At 45.6% G+C, this 24,889-nt stretch overlaps 2 protein-coding genes across 3 annotated transcripts; one reads left to right on the forward strand and one right to left on the reverse strand.

Annotated features, from left to right (window-relative positions):
* Window positions 1–15,566, forward strand: LOC130118413 (low affinity immunoglobulin gamma Fc region receptor III-like). Of its 2 annotated transcripts, XM_056286859.1 has the most exons (8): window positions 1–57; window positions 1,667–1,835; window positions 6,040–6,111; window positions 6,857–6,886; window positions 7,130–7,408; window positions 12,722–12,967; window positions 13,309–13,413; window positions 15,073–15,566. In XM_056286859.1, the coding sequence occupies exons 3-8, from the start codon at window positions 6,075–6,077 to the stop codon at window positions 15,186–15,188; spliced, it is 813 nt and encodes a 270-aa protein (XP_056142834.1). In that variant the 5' UTR covers window positions 1–57; window positions 1,667–1,835; window positions 6,040–6,074; the 3' UTR covers window positions 15,189–15,566. The 2 variants fall into 2 exon arrangements, with proteins under 2 accessions (XP_056142834.1, XP_056142835.1); XM_056286860.1 differs by lacking the exon at window positions 6,857–6,886.
* A 2,981-nt stretch (window positions 15,567–18,547) lies between these two features.
* LOC130118180 (serum paraoxonase/arylesterase 2-like) lies at window positions 18,548–23,866 on the reverse strand. The gene is made up of 9 exons (XM_056286558.1): window positions 23,537–23,866; window positions 23,265–23,335; window positions 23,102–23,157; window positions 22,843–23,008; window positions 21,346–21,472; window positions 21,007–21,207; window positions 20,830–20,911; window positions 19,037–19,165; window positions 18,548–18,901 (listed from the first exon to the last, which is right to left on the reverse strand). Exons 1-9 carry the CDS (start codon window positions 23,611–23,613, stop codon window positions 18,740–18,742), a joined length of 1,071 nt encoding a protein of 356 aa, XP_056142533.1. The 5' UTR covers window positions 23,614–23,866; the 3' UTR covers window positions 18,548–18,739.
* Window positions 23,867–24,889: the final 1,023 nt, after the last annotated feature.

The following is a 24,889-nucleotide window of genomic DNA, read 5'->3' on the forward strand; positions in this document are numbered from 1 at the left end:
AGGAGATGCAGCATAAAGCGAAGAGAGAGGTGGCAAAGGCAAAAGAAAAGGCTTATGGTGAGTTGTATGACAGGTTAGACACTAAGGAAGGAAGAAAAGGACTTGTACCGATTGGCTAAACAGAGGGACTGAGCTGTGAAGGATTTGCAGCAAGTTAGGGCGATCAATGATAGAGATGGAACTGTGCTGACAAGCGAGGAGAGTGTGCTGAGAAGGTGGAAGGAGTACTTTGAGGGGCTGATGAATGAAGAAAATGAGAGCGAGAGAAGGTTGGATGATGTAGGGATAGTGAATCAGCAAGTTCAGTGGATTAGCAAGGAGGAAGTGAGGCCAGCTCCACTTGGGGAAATCAGCTTCCATAAACCAAAGAGGCTAGGCAGGCAGCTCCCAGCAGCTTCCAAAACTTCTAGGAGGAATAGTGTCAAGCCAGGAGGCATGTAATAGTTGACAGAGGCTAGATAAGTTTCCTTTTGTCATTGTGCATTTAATTCATTTTCAAAAGTTCTCCTGCATCTTGTAACACCATAAACTACCCGGAAAACCGAGAATTTTTTATAATACAGAGATGAAAATCATAAAGATGTATAGACACTGAGTCATTTCAATGTATTTGTTTGACCTTTACCTTCAGATTATTTATTCTGGAAATCAGATTGTCTAGTTTCTATTGCGTACTGTTTCTGTTTTAATGCTCTGCTTCATGACTTTAATAAAAATTCAATCAAGATTCATAAAATCTTGAAAAAACAATATTATTCAGCATAATAATTGTCTTGTTATTGCCCTGTCATCAGTGTTGACCGATGATGACATCCGGGAACTGCAGGTTGTGGACCCAGACGCTGCAGTGCTGACAAGTTTGGAGAACAGTGACACAAATGTAGACTAATATCTATGTAACCGGTTATTTTTTCGCCCGGTGCGGGATTCGATACGGGGTGTACTGCACCACAAGGCGACGTCACTAACCGCTCGACTAAAGGGTCAGACACGTTAATTAGGGGCTAATGTGTCTTATTACTAGTTTACATCTACATCTAAACCATGCCTGGTTTAGATGTAGATATTAGTCTACGTATAAACCAGGCATTCCAGTGAAACCAAAGAGTAGACAGATAACCTACCTGATATAAAATGGGCACCGCAAACGCCAGCATTTTTAATCGTGTCCTCAGTCCAGTTTTCATCAATACGTTTGATGGCTTCCAACCACAGGCGCTTCCGGTTGCTCTGAAATGGCCGTGACTCCGTCGGAATTCGGTAAAACTTCAGTCCGCTGTTGGTAGAGTAGCGATTCGCACAGCCAAACACACAACAACCGGACATTTTGATGCTGGTTATACTTCTGAATAAACTTTGTAATCTCCTCTTCCTCGTCTGAATCCGCGAATGAAAGGTAGACTTGTGGGTAGCGTTTCACTTCCGTTGCCTAAATGCGCGCGCATACTTTTGATGACGTAGGCTGTAAAAGGGACTATAGTGTTATAAAAACCATAACATATGTTATGTTGTAAAAATGCATTGTGTTGCTGATCGCGAGTAGCCGTTAGCATTAGCATAATAGCAGTTAGCTAATCTTTAAAGAATTTGTTAAGACAAGCTATTGCTAGCGCCACACGAAATAGTGTATGGACTTGTTGCTTAGCTGATTTATTTGATTCAGGAGACGGATGATTTGTGACTGTAAGAGAGGAGCTCCGCTGGACCACTTTGGAGAACTGTTTTCTGTTGGAGTGCCATTTGTTTCTTTCTTCGCTGCTGTTCTTCTGCACTCTGCCGAGCGCCCATCACCAAGTTCCCCCGCGTCTTTCCCCCTCTAAATGTTCCCTGGATCTGTGAGTACTGAGCACCTTTTTTTTCTTTTTTCATTTTGCTTGTGTGACCAAGTGAAGCGGGCACTACAGTTTCTAGGCCTCTATGCTCCCAAGCCATGACTCAGGCCTGCAGGCCTGCAACGAGGGTTTGGTTTACAAGTGGGTTGACCATAGGTTGCAGAGTGTGTGTGTGTGTGTGTGTGTGTGTGGGGGGGGGGGTATGATTGATGTTATTTGATATCATTTTGTGTTTATTCATATTTGGGAATAGGCTCCAGCATCCCCGTGACCCTGAGAGCAGGATAAGCGGTTAAGACAATAGATGGATGGATTTAGTCCTATTTGTCTTTATTCATGAATTTGATTTTGAGAAGTTCTGTTTTTTTTGTAAATAAATAGCCTACCATAATTTGTCATTACATTTAAAGAAACCTTGTTGTGTCAAAGCTCATAGGTAATTCATGTTTAATAACTGTTCAAAGGATAGATAAAATTAGGACAAGAGACGAAAACAAAAATCTAAGTGATATGTCTTTATTATATATCAGAAATTTATTTGGAGGCATGGCCAGTTATTTTAGTTTAAAAGAGAGTACCATTAAAATAATTTAAGAGCATAGAGGTAATAGCGCCATTTATTTTGAAACCGTACCCAGGCCCCGCCCACAGTACTACTACACATAGCAGATTTTTATACAGCTACATGGGACGGGTGTTACACGTAAATAAACAATTGTGTTCTATTATTTCACAATGCATTATGCTTATCAGTGTGACTTGCTGCGTTGTGCAGATGAGTGGACTACTACTACTGCTACTACTACTACTACTTTCGGCTGCTCCCGTTAGGGGTCGCCACAGCGGATCATCCATTTCCAGCTCTTCCTGCCCTATGCAGCTTTCTCTGTCACACCTCTGTCACACCAGCCACCTGCATGTCCTCCCTCACCACATCCATAAACCTCCTCTTTGGCCTCCCTCTTTTCCTGTTCCCTGGCAGCTCCATATTCAGCATCCTTCTCCCAATATACCCAGCATCTCTCCTCCACACATGTCCAAGCCATCTCAATCTTGTCTCTCTTGCTTTGTCTCCAAGCTGTCCAACCTGAGCGGTCCCTCTAATATACTCGTTCCTAATCCTGTCCTTCTTCGTCACTCCCAGTGAAAATCTTAGCATCTTCAACTCTGCCACCTCCAGCTCCGCCTCCTGTCTTTTCGTCAGTGCCACCGCCTCCAAACCATACAACATAGCTGGTCTCGCAACAATCTTGTAAAACGTCCCTTTAACTCTTGCTGGTACCCTTCTGTCGCAAATCACTCCTGACACTCTTCTCCACCCACTCCACCCTGCCTGCACTCTCATCTTCACCTCTCTCCTGCACTCCCCGTTACGTTCTAGTGCAGCGGTGGCTAACCATGTGCCATGGAGAGTCATATGTATGTAGGTTTTCATTCCAGCCGGACTCCACACCAGGTGATTTCACTGATACATTCTTCCTCTTTGGTTGAAGGGTTACTAATCAGTGAAATCACCTGGTGTGGAGTCCAGCTGGAAGGAAAACCTGCATACACATGGCTCTCCATGGCACAAGGTTAGCCACCCCTGTACTAGTGCAATAATTACAGTTATTCTAGTGCAATAGTACACCTAGGGCAAAATTACATTGTGTTTTTTTCTTTTACTTAACATTTTAGAACATGTGTTTTTGGCTGTGGTTGTTTTATTTTGCTGAGGTTGTTCTAATTTGTTTTGTTTCCATCTTTTAACGCACTAACACAGTGGCAGAACATCTTTTATGTGAAATTTGACCTAGTGGCTACATTAACAAGGCGTTGAACCATGTTCACAAAGCATTTCCCGGTGACGAAGTCATACGGCCGAATCAACTATTAAGTTAAATTAAGTCTCCTTTTATTAATCTCCTTGGGGAAATTCAGCCATCCATCCATTATCCAAACTGCTTATCCTGCTGTCAGGGTCTCGGGGATGCTGGAGCCTATCCCAGCAGTCATCGGGCAGCAGACGGGGGGACACCCTGGACAGGCCGCCAGGCCATCACACAGGGCCAACACACACACACACACACACACACACACACACACACACACACACACACACACACACACACACACACACACACACACACACACACACACACACACACACACACACACACACACACACATTCAGACCTATAGGGGCAATTTGGTATGGTCAATTCACCTGACCTACTTGACTGTGGGAGGAAATCGGAGCACCCGGAGGAAACCCACCCAGACACGGGGAGAACACGCAAACTCCACACGGAGGACGACCCGGGACGACCCCCAAGGTTGGACTACACTGACGCTCGAACCCAGAACCTTCTTGCTGTGAGGTGACCGCGCTAACCACTGCACCACTGTGCCACTTTGGGAAATTCAGTTACTGCAAATTAACCCATCCTAGATGTGATCTTTGTAGCTAGGAGCAGCGGGCTGCCTCCTTCATGCTACACCCGGGGACCAACTCCAGTTCTTTTCCCTTTGCCTTGGTCAGGGGCGCAGACAGGAGTATTAACCCTAACATGCATGTTTCTTCTTGATGGTGGGGGAAACCGGAGCACCCGGAGAAAACCCACACCAAACTCCACACAGAGGACGACCTGGGATGACCTCCCCCACCCACCCAACGCTTCACAACCACGGGGTTCGAACCCAGGCGTCCTCATCATATTCTTCATATATTTTATAATTCCATTATAATCTGTTATCCACTTTCCATGTTGTACTCTGTAAATTGTGTACACACAACATCCATTGCACGTTGTCTGTCTTGGGGGAGGGATCCTTTCTCTCCCTGAGGTTTCTGCCTATTTTCTTCTCCATGTTAAAGGGTTTTTTTTGGGTTTTTTTTTAGGGAGTTGTTCCTTATCTGATGCGAGGATCTAAGGACAGCATGTTGTGTTGCTGTAAAGCCCCTTGTGGCACATTTGTAATTTGTGATAATGGGCTATACAAATAAAATTGACTTGACTTGGCTCAACCTGACTTGACCTTCTCACTGTGAGGCGAAGCACTAACCACTGGGGCACCTGCTTGTGCTGCCCAACACAGTGTCGCAACAGCAAAGTGTGACACAGTTCTCAGCGGCATCTTGTCTCATATGTGCAGGCAGAAGTGCTTTATCTCTGAAGGAGGGCTCACTTTGGCCGGGGAGAGTGGAGCAGGTATGTCGCCTCAACCCAGATTTGTGCCCGGTGTAGATCAATACTGTGACGTTACTGGGTCATTTCTCTAATTTATTCCACCTGTCTTCCATTCTTTGTTATTTGTTTTTTTTCCATTTCGGCCAATGGGAGTTGAGTTTTTGATTCCATCTGTACTCTTCTCGTCCTAATCTCTGCACAGTGAAAACAAGCACAGCCAAGTGCTCTGTGACGACTCAAAATACAGAAGACAACTTTTTCCACTTCAACATAGGTGGCCGGTTATCATAAGGATCAGCTGGCTGCTCAATGCAACAGATCATCTACTCTGCTGATGCTTGAATGAGTCAATAATCCCCTTTCGCTTTTGCTTATCAGAAAAGGAGATAAGGGTGTTTTTTTTTTGCTGAGTTAAAGATCAGTCCTCAGTTTCATAGAACGAAACATAGAAGGAACATCGCAATGCTCCAGTTCAGTGTTCAGACATCACTCCTTTGTTCCATGATTTGTAATTTTTGTCTTGCACCTAAATAGTGTTTTTCTTGGTGCGCGGACTCTTGGTTCCTCTTCTTCATTTCAATTTCAGACGACACAGCCTGCTTCTGATTATGCGTTACATCGGGAGTAGAATGGAGATTGTTTTAAAAAAATGAAAGGCAGGTTTTTTTCCCCCTTTAAATCCCAGGTTGAGACCCAGAGTGGGGTCAGATGAACGTTGAATTCTGCCCCCCGACCCCACCCCACCCCGACGTCTAGCTGACACGAACAAGATTGTGTGAAACACTGTGGATGTTGAGAAAGAGGAAATGGTGGCTGCATTTGCCTTCTTGATGTGATGCATAACAATCAGATGACCGCAACACAGTTCCTTCCTTTCTGATAGAAGACACAGTGTTAACTTTGATGTTCACACACACACACACACACACACACACACACACACACACACACACACACACACACACACACACACACACACCATGTTTTTGCAGAAGCCCATGAATTCACATTTGATTTAATCTGTTCTGTGATTTCAGGTCAGTCTTTTGCTCCCCTCGTCCCCTGAAACAACATGAAGATCACTCCACTCTGCCTGCTGCTCGTGCTAGGTGAGAATTCTCCATCTGTGTGTTTGTATGAGAGAGACAGAGAAAGCGAGAGAGAGAGACAGAGAGAGGGAGAGACAAGCTTTCATTTTCCTACATTTTTACATGCTTTGGCAATATGTACATGTATGTCATGCCAATAAAGCACATATTGAATTGAATTGAATGATCTGAGAGAGAGAGACAGAGAGAGACAGAGAGAGAGAATATCATGTTGGATTTGAACCTGCGATGTTCAAACGACATGGCACACCGCAGAAGGAGAGAGAAGGGGGGTGGGATTAGATAGCTTGGAGTATGATGTTAGGGATATTTGATGGAAGCAAACTGGGTTATGGCGAACAGTCATTCAAACTTTGGAGTTTTCAGGGATGTTTCTCACTTCAATCCATTTCATTTTCCTACGTTATTTTAAACCCTTTTTGCGCTGCACTTTTCCATAATTCCAGATCATTCTATCTGTCTGATCCATGATCACTTTAGGGTAATGGTATGATATTTTTCAATTCAGTGTCGGATGCTGTGGCTCCCATCCTGTCAGTTGTTGTGAGATTTTTGGTAATCGGGGACTGAAGCGTGTTCTTTGCATGCAGGTTTAGTTTGACTGAATGAAGTCACAGCTGGAATGACTATAATGTGAAAGAAATTCCCAACGGCATTTTAAAATGACATCGAGTGACTTTTCAGATTCATATCTAGACCTCGTTCCCTCAACTAAAGCATGAAATATAATTTCTCTTGTACACAGTGGTACCTGGTGGTCCAGCTGAAGGGAAAGGTCAGTGAGATCTTGTGTCTTCCCCTGCCCCCTTCACCATCATCACCCTCATTGTTCTCTGTCCACCTTGGGGCAACTTCTTAACATAAAAATCTATTCATAACAGCATATTCTTCTGTCTTTTTAAACTCCACATTGATAAAAAAAAATAGGGGTGTGTATGTGTGTGTGTGAGATTGTGTGTATGTTTTAAACTTTCTCATTCTCCAATAACCCCCCCCTCTCTCGCCATGTCTCCTTCAGTCTCTCTGGCTCTCACGTCTAACATGCTGCAGGTCTTCAAGTATGACCCCCTGACTTTGTACTGCAAAGAGCAAGACGGCAACTCCTCGTCCTCCTCTGGGTGGAGCGTGGGGAGGAGTGTGATCACCAGCAGAAGAGTAAACTGGTGTGGTGTCGACTGGGGAGAGCTGGAAGGCTCCTACTGTACCATCAAAAGGGCGCTTCCCCATGACAGTGGGCTGTACTGGTGCCAGTCTGAAGCAGGGGAGAAAAGCGAAGCCGTTCACGTATCTGTGACATGTAAGATTAAAAAAAAGAAAACCGGGAACTCCTCAAATCCTGTTGTAACGTCAGAAACATGTTTCTTCGAGACAACAATGTGGAAACTGAATGGATACATTCAGTTTGACGTTTTGAACAACGTTTTAATGTCTGTCTGATCACCAGTAGCCAGGCTGACTCAAGGGATAACAGTAAACACTTCCAATCCTACCTAAAACGAACATGGGCAGTCAAAATAACCGCCAGCTTTTAAACTCTATATGCTGTCGAGGTAAATACCCACTTGAGATATTAATGCATTACATATGTTAGTATGTCTGTTATGAAAATAACTGACACCAAAATGAACATTTTAACAACTTCAAATACTATTTTTCAAACAATTTAAAATGGCCACTGTCCAACGCCTGTAAATACTGCAATGCATCGGTGATAGTCATGGTGCATCTGTAACGGTGTCTGTAACCAATAATCAAAAATCAAATTTAGACTTTCTCTGCTCTGGAGAATGCTAGTTTTTTATTATTTCTTTTTTTCTTTCTAGGACAGAGCAATGAACTTCGCGTAAAATCTTTGCCAAATAAATAAGATTTCCATACCCGATCGGTCGAGGCCCGGGTTACCAACGACCGCCACCGGTACTGTTAACCAGCAGGCTGCCGGTGGAAACTATGCTACTGTTGGGCAAAGGAGAAGGAGAGGGGAGAAAGCATGTCCAAAGGCAGCGAGAGAGGAGGAAGGGTAGGCGTGTGGAGGTGAGAGTCAGAACTTTGAATGTTGGCACTATGACTGGTAAAGGGAGAGCGATGGCTGATATTATGGAAAAAAGAAAGGTAGGCATACTGTGTGTGCAAGAGACCAGGTGGAAGGGGAGTAAGGCCAGGATTATTGGAGGTGGGTTCAAACACTTCTACCATGGTGCGAATGGGAGGAGAAATGGGGTAGGGGTCATTATGAAGGAAGAGTATGTCAAGAGCGTGCTGCAGGTGAAGAGAGTGTCAGACAGAGTGATGAGTATGACGCTTTGCTGATTGTTATCAGCGCTTATACCCTGTAAGTTGGGTGTGAGATGGAAGAGAAAGAAGAATTATGGAGTGAGTTGGATGAAGTGGTGGAGACTGTACTCAAGGAGGAGAGAGTGGTGATCGGAGCGGACTTCAGTGGACATGTTGGTGAAGGGAACAGAGGTGACGAGGAGGTGATGGGTAGGTATGGTGTCAAGGAGAGAAATGTGGAAGGACAGATGGTGGTGGATTTGGCGAAAAGGATGGCAATGGCTGTGGCGAATACATATTTCAAGCAGAGGGAGGAACACACGGTGACATATATGAGTGGAGGAAAGTGCACGCAGGTGGACTATATCTTATGTAGAGGGCGCGATCTAAAAGGGATTGGAGACTGCAAGGTGCAGACGGGAGAACGTAGCTAGGCAGCATCGGATGGTGGTCTGTCGGATGACTTTGGAGACCCAAGAAATGGAAGCGAGTGACGGCAGGGATGAAGATCAAATGGTGGAAGTTGAAGAAGGAAGACTGTTGTGTGGAGTTCAGGCAGGAGCAAGCACTGCAGAAATAGTGAGGGAGACAGCTAGGAAGGTACTTGGCGTGTCATCAGGACAGAGGAAGGAAGACAAGGAGACTTGGTGGTGGAACGAAAGTAGACCGGAGTACAAGGAGATGCAGCGTAAAGCAAAGAGAGAGGTGGCAAAGGAAAAGGCACATGGTGAGTTGTATGAGCGGTTAGACACTAAGGAAGGAGAAAAGGACGTGTACCGATTGGCTAAACAGAGGGACCGAGCTGGGAAGGATGTGCAGTACGTTAGTGCGATCAAGGATAGAGATGGAAATGTGCTGACAAGCGAGGAGAGTGTGCTGAGAAGGTGGAAGGAGTACTTTGAGGGGTGGAAGGAGTACTTTGAGGGGCTGATGAATGAAGAAAATGAGCGCAAGAGAAGGTTGGATGATGTGGGGATAGTGAATCAGGAAGTTCAGTGGATTAGCAAGGAGGAAGTGAGGGCAGCTATGAAGAGGATGAAGAGTGGAAAGGCAGTCGGTCCTGATAACATACCTGTGGAGGCATGGAGATGTTTAGGAGAGATGGCAGTGGAGTTTTAACTAGATTATTTAACACAATCTTGGAAAGTGAGAGGATGCCTGAGGAGTGGAGAAAAAGCATACTGGTACCGATTTTCAAGAATAAGGGCGATGTGCAGAGCTGTATGAACTACAGAGGTATAAAGTTGATCAGCCACAGCATGAAGATTTGGGAAAGAGTAATAGAAGCTAGGTTAAGAGGAGAGGTGATGATCAACGAGCAGCAGTATGGTTTCATGCCACGAAAGAGCACCACAGATGCGATGTTGGCTTTGAGAATGTTGATTGAGAAGAATAGAGAAGGTCAGAAGGAGTTACATTGTGCATTTGTAGATTTAGAGAAAGCATACAACAGGGTGCCAAGAGAGGAGGTGTGGTATTGTATGAGGAAGTCGGGAGTTGCAGAGAAGTATGTAGGAGTGGTGCAGGATACGTATGAGGGCAGTATGACAATGGTGAGGTGTGCAGTTGGATTGACAGATGGGTTCAAGGTGGTGGTGGGATTACATCAAGGATCGGCTCTGAGCCCTTTCTTGTTTGCAATGGTGATGGACGGGTTGACAGACAAGATCAGGCAGGAGTCTCCGTGGACTAGATGTTTGCGGATGACATTGTGAGATGTAGTGAAAGCAGGGTGCAGGTTGAGGAGAGTGCGAAGAGGTGGAGGTATGCACCGGAGAGAAGAGGAATGATAATCAGTAGGAGCAAGATGGAATACATATGCGTGAATGAGACGGAGGACAGCGGAATGGTGAGGATGCAAGGAGTAGAGGTGACAAAGACATACTAGTTTAAATACTTGGGGTCAACTGTCCAAAGTAACATGGAGTACAGAATTGAGGTGAAGAAGAGAGTGCAGACAGGGTGGAGTGGGTGGAGAAGAGTGTCGGGAATGATTTGGGACAGAAGGGTACCAGCAAGAGTTAAAGGGAAGGTTTACAAGATGGTTGTGAGACCAGTTATGTTTGGTGACAGTGGTACTGACGAAAAGACAGGAGGCAGAGCTGGAGGTGGCAGAGTTAAAGATGGTAAGATTTTCATTGGGAGTGATGAAGAAGGATGTGATTAGGAACGATTATATTAGAGGGACAGCTCAGGTTGGACGGTTTGGAGACAGTGCAAGAGAGGCAAGATTGAGGTGGTTTGGACATGTGTGGAGGAGAGATGCTGAGTATATTGGGAGAAGGATGCTGAATATGGAGCTGCCAGGGAAGAGGAAAAGAGGAAGGCCAAAGAGGAGGTTTATGGATGTGGTGAGGGAGGACATGCAGGTTGCTGGTGTGACGGAGGAAGATGACCCTGACAGCAGGATAAGCGGTTTGGATAATGGATGGATGGAAGGATGTTGAAAGCATGCCTGTCCATAATGATGTTTGTTGCAGGCAAGCACAATTCAGCAACCTTTTCCAGTAGAACCTCTGGATCTTCGTGACTTTCTCTGTCTTCATAAATGAATGATTTCGATTTTTTCAACAGCCTCGGGACCCTCGAGGTTTAGGAGCGTGTGGGCTTGCACTTGCAAGGCGTTGCAATAAATTCTACATCCCTTGTCAAATTTCCGCCAGTTATCGGCAATATTGTCATCAAAAATTAAGGAGTCAATGCGACGAAGCCCTTGAGCCATTATCGTGCACTTCTGATACCATGTAAAGTGCCAATAAACTCCACAGTAGACCGGTTAAGTTTTACACACTCCAAATGGCTTTACTCACCATTCCATGCTAAGTTACAACTGGGGTCGCCACTTACATACGTCACAAGTCCTCGCCTGTACTTTAAAGTGACCACACCATAACTCTACAGCTAACTAGCTTTGGAATGTCCTCGCCTCTGTAATGTTATTTGTTGTCCTCCATGTGTCCATTGTAACGATCACGGCTGAATAGACGCGCTAACCCTTGGCTAATGGGTCGGACCCTTTAGTCGACTGGTTAACGTAGTCACCCACTCGTGGTGCAGGAGACCCGCGTTCGTGTCCCGGCTACGGCGGTTCCCGGCTGTCCCCCAGAATTTGCTACACCATACATCAGTTGCGAGCTTGCTGCTATGGCATGTCCTCACCTCTGTAACATTTGTTGTCGTACGTGTGTCCATACATCAGTTGCGATACTAAACGTCCCTCTCAGGTCTTAGCGATGCATGTGTGGGGGTGGGGGTGTCGACATACTGTTTTGGCATCAGCATCCTCAAAAGCCTATGAATACGTTCAGAATCACCTGTCAACAATAAAAGACTATATTATTACCAGCAAGAACTAGGGTGTTAAATGTAGTCGGCAATGTCCAGTAATTACATTTGCCCCCCCCCCCCACCCCCCACTGTAGCTGACTGTCGTATATACTGTACGTATATGTATGTAATCAACCCTCACCGACCCGGCACCCCCCCCCCGGGGCCGGTCCAAGTGGATAAGTCTAGGGCTGAATTTCTTTGCCAGTACACCACTGAACAGTATCATCTTTATGATATTGGGCTATACAAATAAAATTGACGTGACTCGACTTATCAGATCTATCAGATAAAAAGGCCTGACATTAATGATTAATCTTTAATACCTCCACAAAAAGATGTAGAGTTGTGTACTTTCGTGGCCACCAAAAGTGTTTGCTTGGTTCTTGGAAATGAAATACATGTGGCTTTGGTGCAACACACATTGAACTAGGAATACTTCTGCTGCTGCTGCAGCTGCTAATTCTACTACTACCACCGCTATAAGTAATAACACTACTACTACCACCGCGATAAGTAATAACACTACTACTACCACCGCGATAAGTAATAACACTACTACTACCACCGCTATAAGTAATAACACTACTACTACCACCGTGATAAGTAATAACACTACTACTACCACCGTGATAAGTAATAACACTACTACTACCACCGCTATAAGTAATAACACTACTACTACCACCGCTATAAGTAATAACACTACTACTACCACCGTGATAAGTAATAACACTACTACTACCACCGTGATAAGTAATAACACTACTACTACCACCGCTATAAGTAATAACACTATTACTACCACCGCTATAAGTAATAACACTACTACTACCACCGCGATAAGTAATAACACTGCTACTACCACCACTATAAGTAATAACACTACTACTACCACCGCTACAAGTAATAACACTACTACTACCACCGCGATAAGTAATAACACTACTACTACCACTGCTACTACCACTGGCGCTGCTACTATTATTGTCGTTGTTATTGTGTGTAGGTGGTTATGTGGTCCTGGAGAGTCCTGTGCTTCCTGTAAATGAGGGGGATGAGGTCAATCTTCGTTGTTGGTATTACAGAACTCCCACCAGCTTCCCAGCATCCTTCTATAAAGATGGCGCTCTCATCGGGACCGCGGCTGCTGGTCACATGACCATTCCTTACGCGTCTAAGTCGGACGAAGGCCTCTATAAGTGCAACGTCGCCAGCCTGGGGGAATCTCCGGAGAGCCTGCTTGCTGTCAGAGGTGAGGAGATTTGATTAGTCATTACATCACCTGGTGGGCCGACGTCTTGCCTGTTCAAAATATCAAATACACCAGGTGAAACAACAGCTGATTTTAATACAGTTGCTTTATTTTTATTTTATCTGAACCACTGTGCCACAAATGTGTGGGGTTTTGTATGTGTTTGTTAGTACATGCATTTGTTTGAGTATCTGTGTGCGCATGTCTGTTTTTGTGTGCATGTATATTGATGTGTGCACATGTCTGCGTGTTTGTCTGTGTGTACATGTGTGTTTACGTATGTTTGTGTGTATGTGTGCGTAACATATTTTCTTCTTTTTCTAACTTGGTTCCAACTTAAGAGCCCGTCGTATCTGTGGGCAGAGTGATCTGCCATCTAGTGGTGATCTCTCTTTTCTGCATCTCTACCAGTTTAATGGTGCGGATTTGTCGACGCGACCTTGGAGGTACTACACACACACACACACACACACACACACACACACACACACACACACACACACACACACACACACACACACACACACACACACACAAAGATACAAATATATCTTCACACACATATGCACAGAAAAAGCGAAGACCCGTCACACACGGTCCATGCAAAAAGCAGGATGCTACGCTGGCCACACTCTTCCTGCCATAACTGTTGTTCTTACCTGGCCATATGTTGCTTCCCAGAGCATGAACCATCCAGTCCATCCTGTTGGGAAGCCAAGAGTTTGTACAGTAGCCAAGTTATGGCTGTCTGTGATTGTGGGAAAACTTGAACTCCCTGTTTGTTTTCAGTCAGGAAGTCAGGGTTCAGGAAGGCCATCTTCCACTAACCAGTAGATTAATTCCATAGGGGGAAAAGCTTTTATTGTGGGGAACAATATTGTCAGTGGAGTCCGTTCTGTTCATGTTGGCAGACGACTGACTTAAGAAAGGGCGTGTCCTGTTATTCACACTTGATCCACACCCAGATGTGGGCCACTTCAGGCAGTGATGCAGCACTGATGGCCTTCTTCTGGCCCTGACAAAATGGATGTGAGCCTGAAGTGGCCCACATGTATAATAGCAAATATGGCCCAGATATGCCAACTCAAATGTGGGCCTTTTTTTTGGCAAAGATGCGGTGCTCTCGGCAACATGTAATCTGGATGTGAGCCTGAAGTGGCCCGTGTGGTAAATGGTGAATATGGCCCAAATATCACAAAACAAACATGGGCCACCTTTGGCAAATATGTGGCACATGCGGCATTGCTATGGCTTGGTTCTGGCCCAGATCTGGCAAAAGGGAGCGGACCGCCCAAGTGCCATCCTTCCACGCAGTATGTGGGCTGGATGAAAGTGTCGGGTGTGGGACGGGTCCGGGCCACAGCAATTCTGCTGTCTGGGCACTTGACCTCTTGGGCACTTGATAAGTGTGGTTAGTGTACGTCTACAAGTGTGTACCGTTTCTTTAATAAACCAGGCACAGTGCACTTAACGTGCATTTAATCTGCTCTTACGCTAAAAACCACTGTGGGGCGGTATTTAGCTAAGTGTGTGGCCCTTTATAAAGCACCATGTTGGTGACGGTGTGATGCCAAGCGCCCACGTGTTCTAATCACATGTGTATATGTGTGAACAGGCCCTAATTGACTAGTTACAGGAGTAAATGCCTTATTTTGTTTTTGTTTTTTTGTTTTTTTGGGGGGGGGCACAGAAAGTTTGTTTTTTTCTCTTGCCTTGTATAATATGTACAATAACACCCAAGCACAGGCTGTGTGAACTCAGACATTACGCTAACTTGCAGTTACTGATGTTGTCATTGTGGGATTTGTACCTCCCTTATTCTCTCCCCTGATGGTCGCTTCCCTTTCACATTTTACACTGTTACGGAGATTTATGAGCGAAAGGAAATGTTTAGTTTCATCTTATGGGTTCTTTGCAGTTTGGTGTTATTCATTGACTTGTGTTTAAGCTAATATCATTGGCTTAGACCTGACTGGAACCCCATGTTGAAATACTGCTACAACACTCGCACACATCCCAAGGTGCAGAGAGAGAGAGAGAGAGAGAGAGAGAGAGAGAGAGAGAGAGAGAGAATAAATTCAACTCTGTGTTTAACCTGATCACAGGGCCTGTGCTGTCACCCTCCAAAGGGACCGCCCTCGTTGGTAGAGGAGAACAGGTGCTGGATGATGATGGCAGTGATCATGTATTTGCTGGTGTTGCAGTCGAGCATTCCTTCTGACCTATGAACGTCTCGGCTCGGCCCACTACTGTGTGTATTTTGTAATATATATAAAAAATTTAAAAAAAGACCACCAGCTGGGGCCAGAGTATACTTGTCCAAGCTAATTCAGTACACTTTCTGTAGAAACGAAACGGCTAAAAAAACCCAAAAAAAAACATGAATGAAGTTATTATGCATGTACATCTCCAGAATGTGTAGCTCTAAGGTGTGATAAACTAATAGAGGAAGTGTAACTGCCCCACAACAGGGCAGCGCAGCCACCATGTGACATGGCTTCGCAAATTCAAGTGTACATTTCAAGACAGGTATTTTACAGCTTACTCATCACTGCTATTGTTCTCTACAAGTGTATTTGTAACTTACACTTCACTGAAAATAAACACATTTTTATTATTATTTTTCTATTTATATATATTTTTATATATATATTGTATATTTTATATTAACAATAATGTATTTTTTAAATAATATAAAAATAAAAATGTAATATATATTTTATGTATATTTATATAATTTATATATAAATATATATATCATATATTATTATATATTATTATACTATTACCATTGTCCTACAAGGTCTTACAAACAACAGCAATGATGATGATGATGATGATGATGATAATAATAAAAACCGCTGGTTGCTTTAGTATCATCATCAGACTGCACACATATCTTCCATCTCTCCATATATCGATCCATCAGCCTATCTTCTACTCCATCCGTCTCTTGGTTCGAGCGGAGGCGGGGAGGTGAGGGCTGGTGTGGCTCCCTTATCAGGCCTGCCTCAGCCTCAGTGCCAGGCTTCTGCCCTCTTTTTGGCTTTGTGATGGTGAGTCTTCTGTTTTCATTCCCCAGACTGATTGTTGAACGAGCGTTCTCCCCTCAGCTGCTGCCAATGTGCTTTTGAGCAGCTAGCACACGGTGCCATTTGATGAATTGTGAAATAAATCTAATTCCATGGACCGTCGACCATTTTCCAGTGAATGTGCACATGTCTGTCATCCAAATATATCGACTTTCTGACGTTGTGGCAAGCCAACTGAAAAATTCAATTCAATTCAATTTACTGTCATTAAAAACAATGTGCAGGCACGTGTGTAAAAACCAAATGAGGGACGCGGCGTCGCCAAACAGTGCAAGACAGACACAGACAAACATGGCAAACAGAGTATAATATATACACACATGAAGACTAAAAGCTAAAGTTAAAACAAAAAAAAGGAGCACGAGTATAAACATATTTACAGACATTCAGTGGGTATCCAGGTTCAGGTGGGCTACAGCTTGGGGAAAGAAGCTGTTTTTGAGCCTGGTAGTGCAGGCTCTGAGGCCTCTGTAGCGCCTCCCAGAGCGCAGGGGGGAGAACAGTTTATGTTTGGGGTGGGTGGGGTTTCTGCTGATGCTGAGACCCCTTCGAAGGCCGCGTTTGTGATAAATGTCTTTTATGGGTACCGGTGATATGCCGGGCCGCCTTGACGACCCGCTGAAGAGCTTTCTGGTCTACTGAGGTGCAGCTGCCAAAAAATTATTTAAAATTAACCAGGCTGTTGGAAGCTCAGATAACAGCATGCCATCACTGTGTGTGTGTGTGTGTGTGTGTGTGTGTGTGTGTGTGTGTGTTTGTGTGTGTGTGTGTGTGTGTGTGTGTGTGTGTGTGTGTGTGTGTGTGTGTGTGTGTGTGTGTGTGTGTGTGTGTGTGTGTGAGAGAGAGAGAGATGGCCTGGCAGCCTGTCCAGGCCCCCCCCCCCCCCCCGCCTGCCGCCCAATGACTGCTGGGATCTGCTCCAGCGACCCTGAGAGCAGGATAAGCGGATAATGGAGGGAACAGATGGTTCTTGGCATCTGAGAGTGGAGGATCTGTTCTGAATCAGTTCATCTTGTTCACTTTAGAAGATAAAGGGTAATTTCATGGCCCACAGGCTACCCCTGCCCCTCATCTGACGAAGTAAACATGACTGTGGCAAGGCTCGGCCACAGCCTCGCCACTCTCCAGCACAGAGACGCGGACAAAGATGGCAGCTGAGGGCTCAACAGCCGGATTTGTTAAAACACGATTAAAACCACCAAGTTGAGACAAGTCGTCTATACAGCCTGTGCTGTACTGTGCTGTGCTGTACTGTGCTGTGCTGTGCTGTGCTGTACTGTGCTGTGCTGTACTGTACTGTACTGTACTGTACTGTGCTGTGCTGTACTGTGCTGTACTGTACTGTGCTGTAATGTGCTGTACTGTACTGTACTGTACTGTACTGTACTGTACTGTGCTGTGCTGTGCTGTGCTGTACTGTGCTGTACTGTGCTGTGCTGTACTGTGCTGTACTGTACTGTGCTGTAATGTGCTGTACTGTACTGTACTGTACTGTGCTGTGCTGTGCTGTGCTGTACTGTGCTGTGCTGTACTGTGCTGTGCTGTAACTGTACGGGAGAGAGCTGTGCAGCTTCATGTCGCCTCCTCTCTCCGTCTCTGGCGCCTCTTCATGTGGCTGCAGATGCAGTCTGATCCGTCCTGAGTTCAGGAGGCTTACTCGATCCGTGGTGGGCTCTGCTGTTAATGAATCCACTGACTGAAAGAAAGTACGACATCTTTGTGAGCAAGTCAATTCAACTAACACAAGAGGGTTGACGTTTTGGAGCGATTCGTTTGCGAATCGCACATCACTGAAGGCTTTCTGCAACTACATTCCTGAGGAGCTCAAAGAGGTTTGTTTGGTGTAAGGAAAGGTATGTTACTGAAAACCACATTACTGAAACTTTGTAGAAAAGATGCAAGGGAGAAATACGCCGCAAAAGGTTAATTTAGGAGCAAATTGGAGTTACATCACTGACAGCAAATGGCTGTAGTTAATTTGGTTTTATAGGCCTATATGGGATTTTCAGGCTTTAAATCTGCATGATGGCATTAAACAAATTCACAACATATTTTTACCCAGCTGAAAGAGCACACCACTATGTGTTGGGTGCAAAGTTGTTAATATCAGAAACTGTGTCAGATTTAAGCTAAAGCTCATTAAATGTGGACTTGAACCCAAACAGCCTGATTCCAATGGTCAAATCAGTAGTTTAAAACGACCTCACCATTTTGTTTGACCTATAACAACGATAAAAATTTACATATATCAATTAAAAATATTTTTTAAATACTTTTTTTTCTCAAAAAAAAGTTACTAATTACATTTTTTAAAATTACCTTATGGAAAGCCTTAACTACCAAATACATTTTCATGAGATTTCATGAGAGCATGAGAAACGCCCAAAAATATACCACTTTACAAGCAACGCGGGTGTCTGAGAAGGTAATGGTCAGCTGTTGCAAACTCTGAAACATTTGAAAATATAACACTTCAACCCCGTTCTGTTAGAAATTTTTATTTTTTTAATCAAACAAAAGCAACCCTTTTCCTGGATATTTCCAACTCGTCTTTTGCTCACTGTGTTGACGGTGCCTCATGGCCAGTGCTTGGACAAACTTCCTTGTCAAACGAAGCCTCGATTAGCGTTAGATGGTTTGGGGTTTATTCTCCTGCTTGCCTGGTAATCAGAGAAACCGACTACTCCAAATCACAGCACATGGCTTTATGGTAGACTGTGCCGATGAGCAGCTTTCCCTTGTAGCGAGCGGCCACCGAAGATCCAATGATCACACTACCGTTGTCGGCGTACACCTGGGTCACCACGGGGAGCTCAGAGTGAATGTTCTGGATCCGGATAACCTGCCGAGAACAGGGCGACACACAAGACTGGCTGACTCAGTAGGTATGGCATGGCATAGCTGAAGATTTTGTGGTGGGGCTCACACTGGTTGTTCATGTTGGTGGGGGCTATACATTGTTATCTAACGAACAAACCTCTGAGCCAGGTGGAACCGCAGGGTCGTTCAGCACAGCTTTCCATCCATTGGGGTGACAGCCTAGCCACAGGTCACCAGTGTCGGCGTCGATTTCAACGTTGTCACAAAGCGAACCGACAGCGACAGCCTGGTGAGGTGACGGGAGAGTAGGTAGGCTATCAGCGAAAAGCCTACTGTATGTCTATGCCATTTTTAGGTTAACTCCCCCCCTCCCCTTTTTCTCCCAAATTGTACTTGGCCAATTACCTCACTCTTCCGAGCCGTCCCGGTCGCTGCTGCACCCCCCCTGTCGATCCAGGGAGGGCTGCAGACTACCACATGCCTCTTCCGATACATGAGGAGTTGCCAGCCGCTTTTTTTCACCTGACAGTGAGGAGTTTCACCAGGGGGATGTAGCGCATGGGAGGATCACGCCATTCTCCCCAGTTCCCCCTCCACCCCCCCAAACAGGCGCCCCGACTGACCAGAGGCGCTAGTGCAGCGACCAAGACACATACCCACATCCCGCAGACACGGCCAACCCAGATAGCATCCGGATGTGGGCCACTTCAGGCAAAGATACGGCACTGATGGCTTTCTTCTGGCTCTGACAAAATGGATGTGAGCCTGACGTGGCCCACATGTATAATAGCAAATATGGCCCAAATATGCCAAATCAAATGTGGGCCTTTTTTGGCAAAGATGCGGTGCTCTCGGCAACATGTAATCTGGATGTGACCCTGAAGTCACCCGTGTGGTAAATGGTGAATATGGCCCAAATATCACAAAACAAATATGGGTTACCTTTGGCAAATATGTGGCACATGCGGCATTGCTATGGCTTGGTTCTGGCCCAGATCTGGCAAACAGAAGCAGACCACCCAAGTGCCACCATTCCACGTGGTATATGGGCCGGATGAAAGTGTCGGGTGTGGGACGGGTCCGGGCCACAGCAATTCTGCTGTCTGGGAATTGTGTCTGTAGGGACGCCTGACCAAGTCGGCAGTAACACGGGGATTCGAACCAGCGATCCCAGTATTGGTAGGCAGCAAAATAGACCTCCATGCTACCCGGACACCCCATCTTTAGGTTACATTTAGGTAACTGTGTCCATTTATATTATTTTCCTTTGGTTTTTAAAAAATGAACTGTCTGGGATTGCAACGTGCCACTGATGAACTTGAAATAAAGATAAAAGGCAACATATTCACTATCTCTCATATTGATACTCATTTGAAGACATGGAGGGTGATAAACCATGCTGATGTACTGATACACGTGACTGATGATTTTGGGGTGTGCCCCATTTCTAACAAAGGCTCAGCAAGCTTTGAACGAAATTGTTCATGTGACTCTTTTCCTCGCACCAAGAAACACCTTCTGGACACTAAGTCCAAGACCAGTCCATGCTTTTTGTGATCTAACTCATGTTGATGTTGAGGTGAGGAGTTGTGTGGTATTAATGCATTCAGGCTGTTCTCCATAGCCTCTGCAATCTCCCTCCATGTATTCAGTGTTCTTTGGGTGTCTGTCTCTGTGACATCTTTGCCAAGAGTCAAGCAAATGAGGATACCGGGCGAATAACCTCAGAGAAAACACTCTTCATGTGGAGTGGTGAGCTGTCTAGCTCAAGCGGTGGGACTAGTCATGTGAAGAGCAAACCTCTTGAAAGCCTGCCCATTTTCACAAGTAACTGGGCATAGCCCGGAGCACTCCAATCTAACCGTGGGAGGGGAGCTTTCCGAGGCTGCCTGAGGCTGTCTGACATTTCAGTTAAACAGGATTTTATTTGAGGCATGTAACATGACTTACCTTCACAGGGACCAAAGCATTGCTCTCCTTTCTCTCCAAAACATGTACTTTGTGGTCTAATATATCCACAACATACAGATGACTGTAAAAGAAGGAGAACATTTTAATCGTATGAGGGGATCTAACAATCGGGCCATATGTGACCAATGAGGAAAGCACCGCACAACATTACCGTACCTCTTGTCTGGTGAGATATTGATGCCATTGGCAAAATAATAACCCACAGAGACTTCTTTCACGTCTTCAGGACTGTAGTACACAACATTGCACCAGGGCTGACCAAGAAGAGGCTCCACCTGCTTCAGGACTGCGTTGGTAAAGAAGTGATCATTGGTCGCGTAGAAGCTCTCCACCCCCACTGCCACGATGTCATTCACACTGAAAACCCAAACACATAAAAGACACAGGCTGATATTCGGTTGGAGACGCGTTGGTGTACAGGACAGTATTAGACGTGCCCTTCCTTTCCAAGTTAATCCCTCTGCTCAAAAGTCTCAAGAACGAAGTGCGCTTCACCTGTGGAGGAGTTCATGCTTGATGGTTTTCAAATGCAAAAGTGAGTGTTCGTCCTCGATAAATCTGAAGAGCTCAACTTGGCTTTCATGTTGAGGGTGATTGACAACGAAAAGGTATATGGCGTTATCTGAAAAGAGAGGCGACAAGAGACTTAGACTCTACTTCAGATAAGCAACACTTATCTTCAGTCACTTGCAATTGTGGCTGAAAACCTGTAGAGGTCAACAAAATGGTGACGTGTATGGAGGGGGTAGAGTAGTCCAGCATTTCTCAACCCAGTCCTCAAGAACCCCTATCCTGCAGATTTTCATTGTAACCCTGCATAGGTATCCCTGCTTGTACTTACTCAGCCAATCATCTCACAGCACTTAAATATGCAAGGTGTGCAACATCTGACATAATTCATTGCTGATTGGTTGAATAACTACAAACAGGTACCTATCCAGGGTTGTAAAGAAAATCTGCAGGATCGGGGTTCCTTGAGGACTGGGTCGGGAAACACCGGAGTAGTCAACATCTTGGATGTGAGGTTTCATTTCGCAACACATATTGAGCCATGGTTGTAAGGGATCTCATACATATCACACACACACACACACACACACACACACACACACACACACACACACACACACACAAGCACAATGCACAGAATGTTTTAAATATGCTGAAAATAATTTTACAAATTATTTTGACATCAAGAAGTGATTCGCGGTCTTAAACGAGAGTGTGATTTGCAGCTCTTGTTAAACCTGCCGTATTCTGCTTAACTTTGGTATAAGTGCACAAGATCAGAAGTGCTAATAACGTCCCCCTGTGGGGTCCTCCCTATAGTCCCCGGGTCCTATAGTCCCTATAGGCACGGCCCCCCTCCTGTCGTCAAGCGGACAAATTGTGAAACTGGACAGGTAAAGACTAATAACCCTTTTCACATATCCTCATTTGAAGAATCAAAATAATAACTCCTATGTTTCTGACAGAAGTTTTATACTTACCAGGTTTAGTCAGGTTTCCAGATTTTCATGCATTTCATGTAATAATGATCATTATTTACGGTTTGAACCAGATTAAACCAAAATCAGTCACTTTTTTCATTGTAGAGCAAGTATTCTCGCAATAAACCCTTGTAAACACCAGCCAATGAACTGAATCCACCAGCTACACGGTCTTACCTTCATTATTTGTTCTAACATTACAGGAGTATTTCTGTGCAAAAAGGGCCAATTGTCATGCTATTGGTGGTGACGTCATCAACGAGGTTTAATTTAGGTCGAAAGGCAAAAACCAGTTGAGGAACATTGTCTTTGCTCTCACTTATAGCTTCTGGGGAAATCACACAAAGGTGTCTGCACGCACCCACACCCACATGCACAAACACACTGTGTGGCTAAATTGTCACAGGTCAGGAGGGATTGCAAATACTGACAAGACAGGAAGAAGAAAGAAAAAACCAAGATTAAAAGCCGTTGTTTTCCAGCAGGTTTGAGGGTTTTTTACCATTCTCATCTGTGTAAACACTGATGCCGTGGGGATTGAACGAGTCCAGATCGAAGTTCCTTGTCATTCGCAGCTCGACGGGTTTCATCCTGGAGTCTTGCAGGTCGAGGGAGAACATTTTCCCTGGACCGTCCGAGAAGGAGGGCACCCCCGGGTACTTCAAGCCCTGATAGAGTACCACACAAACAAGCAAGCAAGCCAATAAATGGGGGGGGGGGGTTCACTGCTATATCACAGAGAAAACAAGCCGCCTACTTACAGTGCTGATGAGGGCAAGTCCATTGGGAAGTATGGTTATATCCTCGGAGCCATACTCTGCAAAGAAAGAGACAGCGTGTCTAATGTTTGGCGCGTGCCCCCCATGTTATTGTTGGTGTGCAGCAGCGCGCCCTCGGACCCGGCCGCACGAGATCTGCACTCACCGAGATTTCTGAGCAGAGCGCAGTCGGGGAGGTGATTCTGCGCGAGTTCTCTGGAGGCGAGGGTCCGACTCCTGCAACGCATTTGAACAGCATGTGAACTCGAGGCCAGTCGCGTGTTTTCACAGAAAACGGGGCTCATTTACTTTGAAAACACGCGGCGGGTTTCGTCGACGCAGGGACAAAATGAGCGGCTCGGGGCAGCGTTTCTGCCCCACGCGACATTCTCGATTGAACGCCTTCGCGTGGCGGGTGGTGGTCGTTTTGGAGTTTACCTTAAATTTATTATTCTCTCTCCAAACAGAGCCGACAGAGCAGCGACGAAAAGCGAGATAAACATTAACTTCCCCATGTCGTTCTAGCTCGGCGAACCCGCACTCCTCCTCATCCACCTCCTCCGCCGGTGTGTCGCACTCGGGCGCTCTCGTCCACTCGGACGTTTCCGCCAGCAAGTAGTCGCGCCCGAACGACTCTTCTTCTCCAACGGAGCTGAATCGAGTGCAACTGGACTTGGTTTATATCCGTGAAGACGCGTCGCCTCTCATCCAAGAGGCTTCCTCAGGTCGTGCCTTTCGGACTAGACCAAGCTAGTCTGACTGGCTGCTGATGAGACTCAGGTATTTACCCTCTAGGAGTCGTTGTCAGAGCTGTTGATATGCGTGGCTCTTTGTGATCCGATGTTTACCAACGCCCGTCGCTAACAGAGCCATAGACATCTGATCACAGAGCAACGCGTATCTATAGCTCTGACAACGACTCCTAGAGGGTAAATACCGAGTCTCATCACCAGCCAGTCAGACTAGTGTAAACTACTAATAAGACACATTAGCCCCTAGCTAACGGGTCTGACCCTTTAGCCGAGCGGTTAGTGATGCCGCCTTGTGGTGCAGTACACCCTCTATCGAATCCCGCACCGGGCAAGAATATAACCGGTTACACTAGCTTGGTCTAGTCAGAAAGGCACGACCTGAGGACGCCTCTTGGATGAGAGGCGACACGTCTTCACGGATATATACCAAGTCCAGTTGCACTAGATTCAACTCCTTTGGATAACCATGACAACCTGGATGAATGAGGACATTCACAGACACGACTCTTCTTCTCTTTTGTTGGTTTTGGGCGTCCAACGTGTTGCAGTACCGCTACCTACTGAAATGTAAGAACTTCACAGTACCGATGCACGTCCAGAGGGACCCCCATTCATGACGTTATCCGTTCTATAACCCAGACCCAGTCCGAGTTGATGCAGATCCTTCCCGCGGTGTAACATCTCGGTCTTCTCCATATATGTCCACAACATTCAAATATCTCCTGGCAGCATCCAGCACCATCTTGGTTCTTTCTGACTTGCCCTTTATTTCAATTTATGACCAAGGCGGCACGGTGGCGCAGTGTTTAGCGCGGTCGCCTCCCAGCAGAAGGTCCTGGGTTCGAGCCCCGGGGCAGTCCAACCTTGGGGGCTTCCCGGGTCGTCCTCTGTGTGGAGTGTAATGATCTGTGCCCTCTGGTTATGTTTACTTATAACATTAATAAAGCAAGGACGACTTCTCTCGTGCTGGGTGTTTATTCACCGACCGGATTCCCACTGACGTTGTTACGTACCTCACGTGACTTTGTTGTGGCGCTAC

Source organism: Lampris incognitus, chromosome 9, assembly GCF_029633865.1.
Source record: "Lampris incognitus isolate fLamInc1 chromosome 9, fLamInc1.hap2, whole genome shotgun sequence".
NCBI classification, from domain to species: Eukaryota; Metazoa; Chordata; class Actinopteri; order Lampriformes; family Lampridae; genus Lampris; species Lampris incognitus.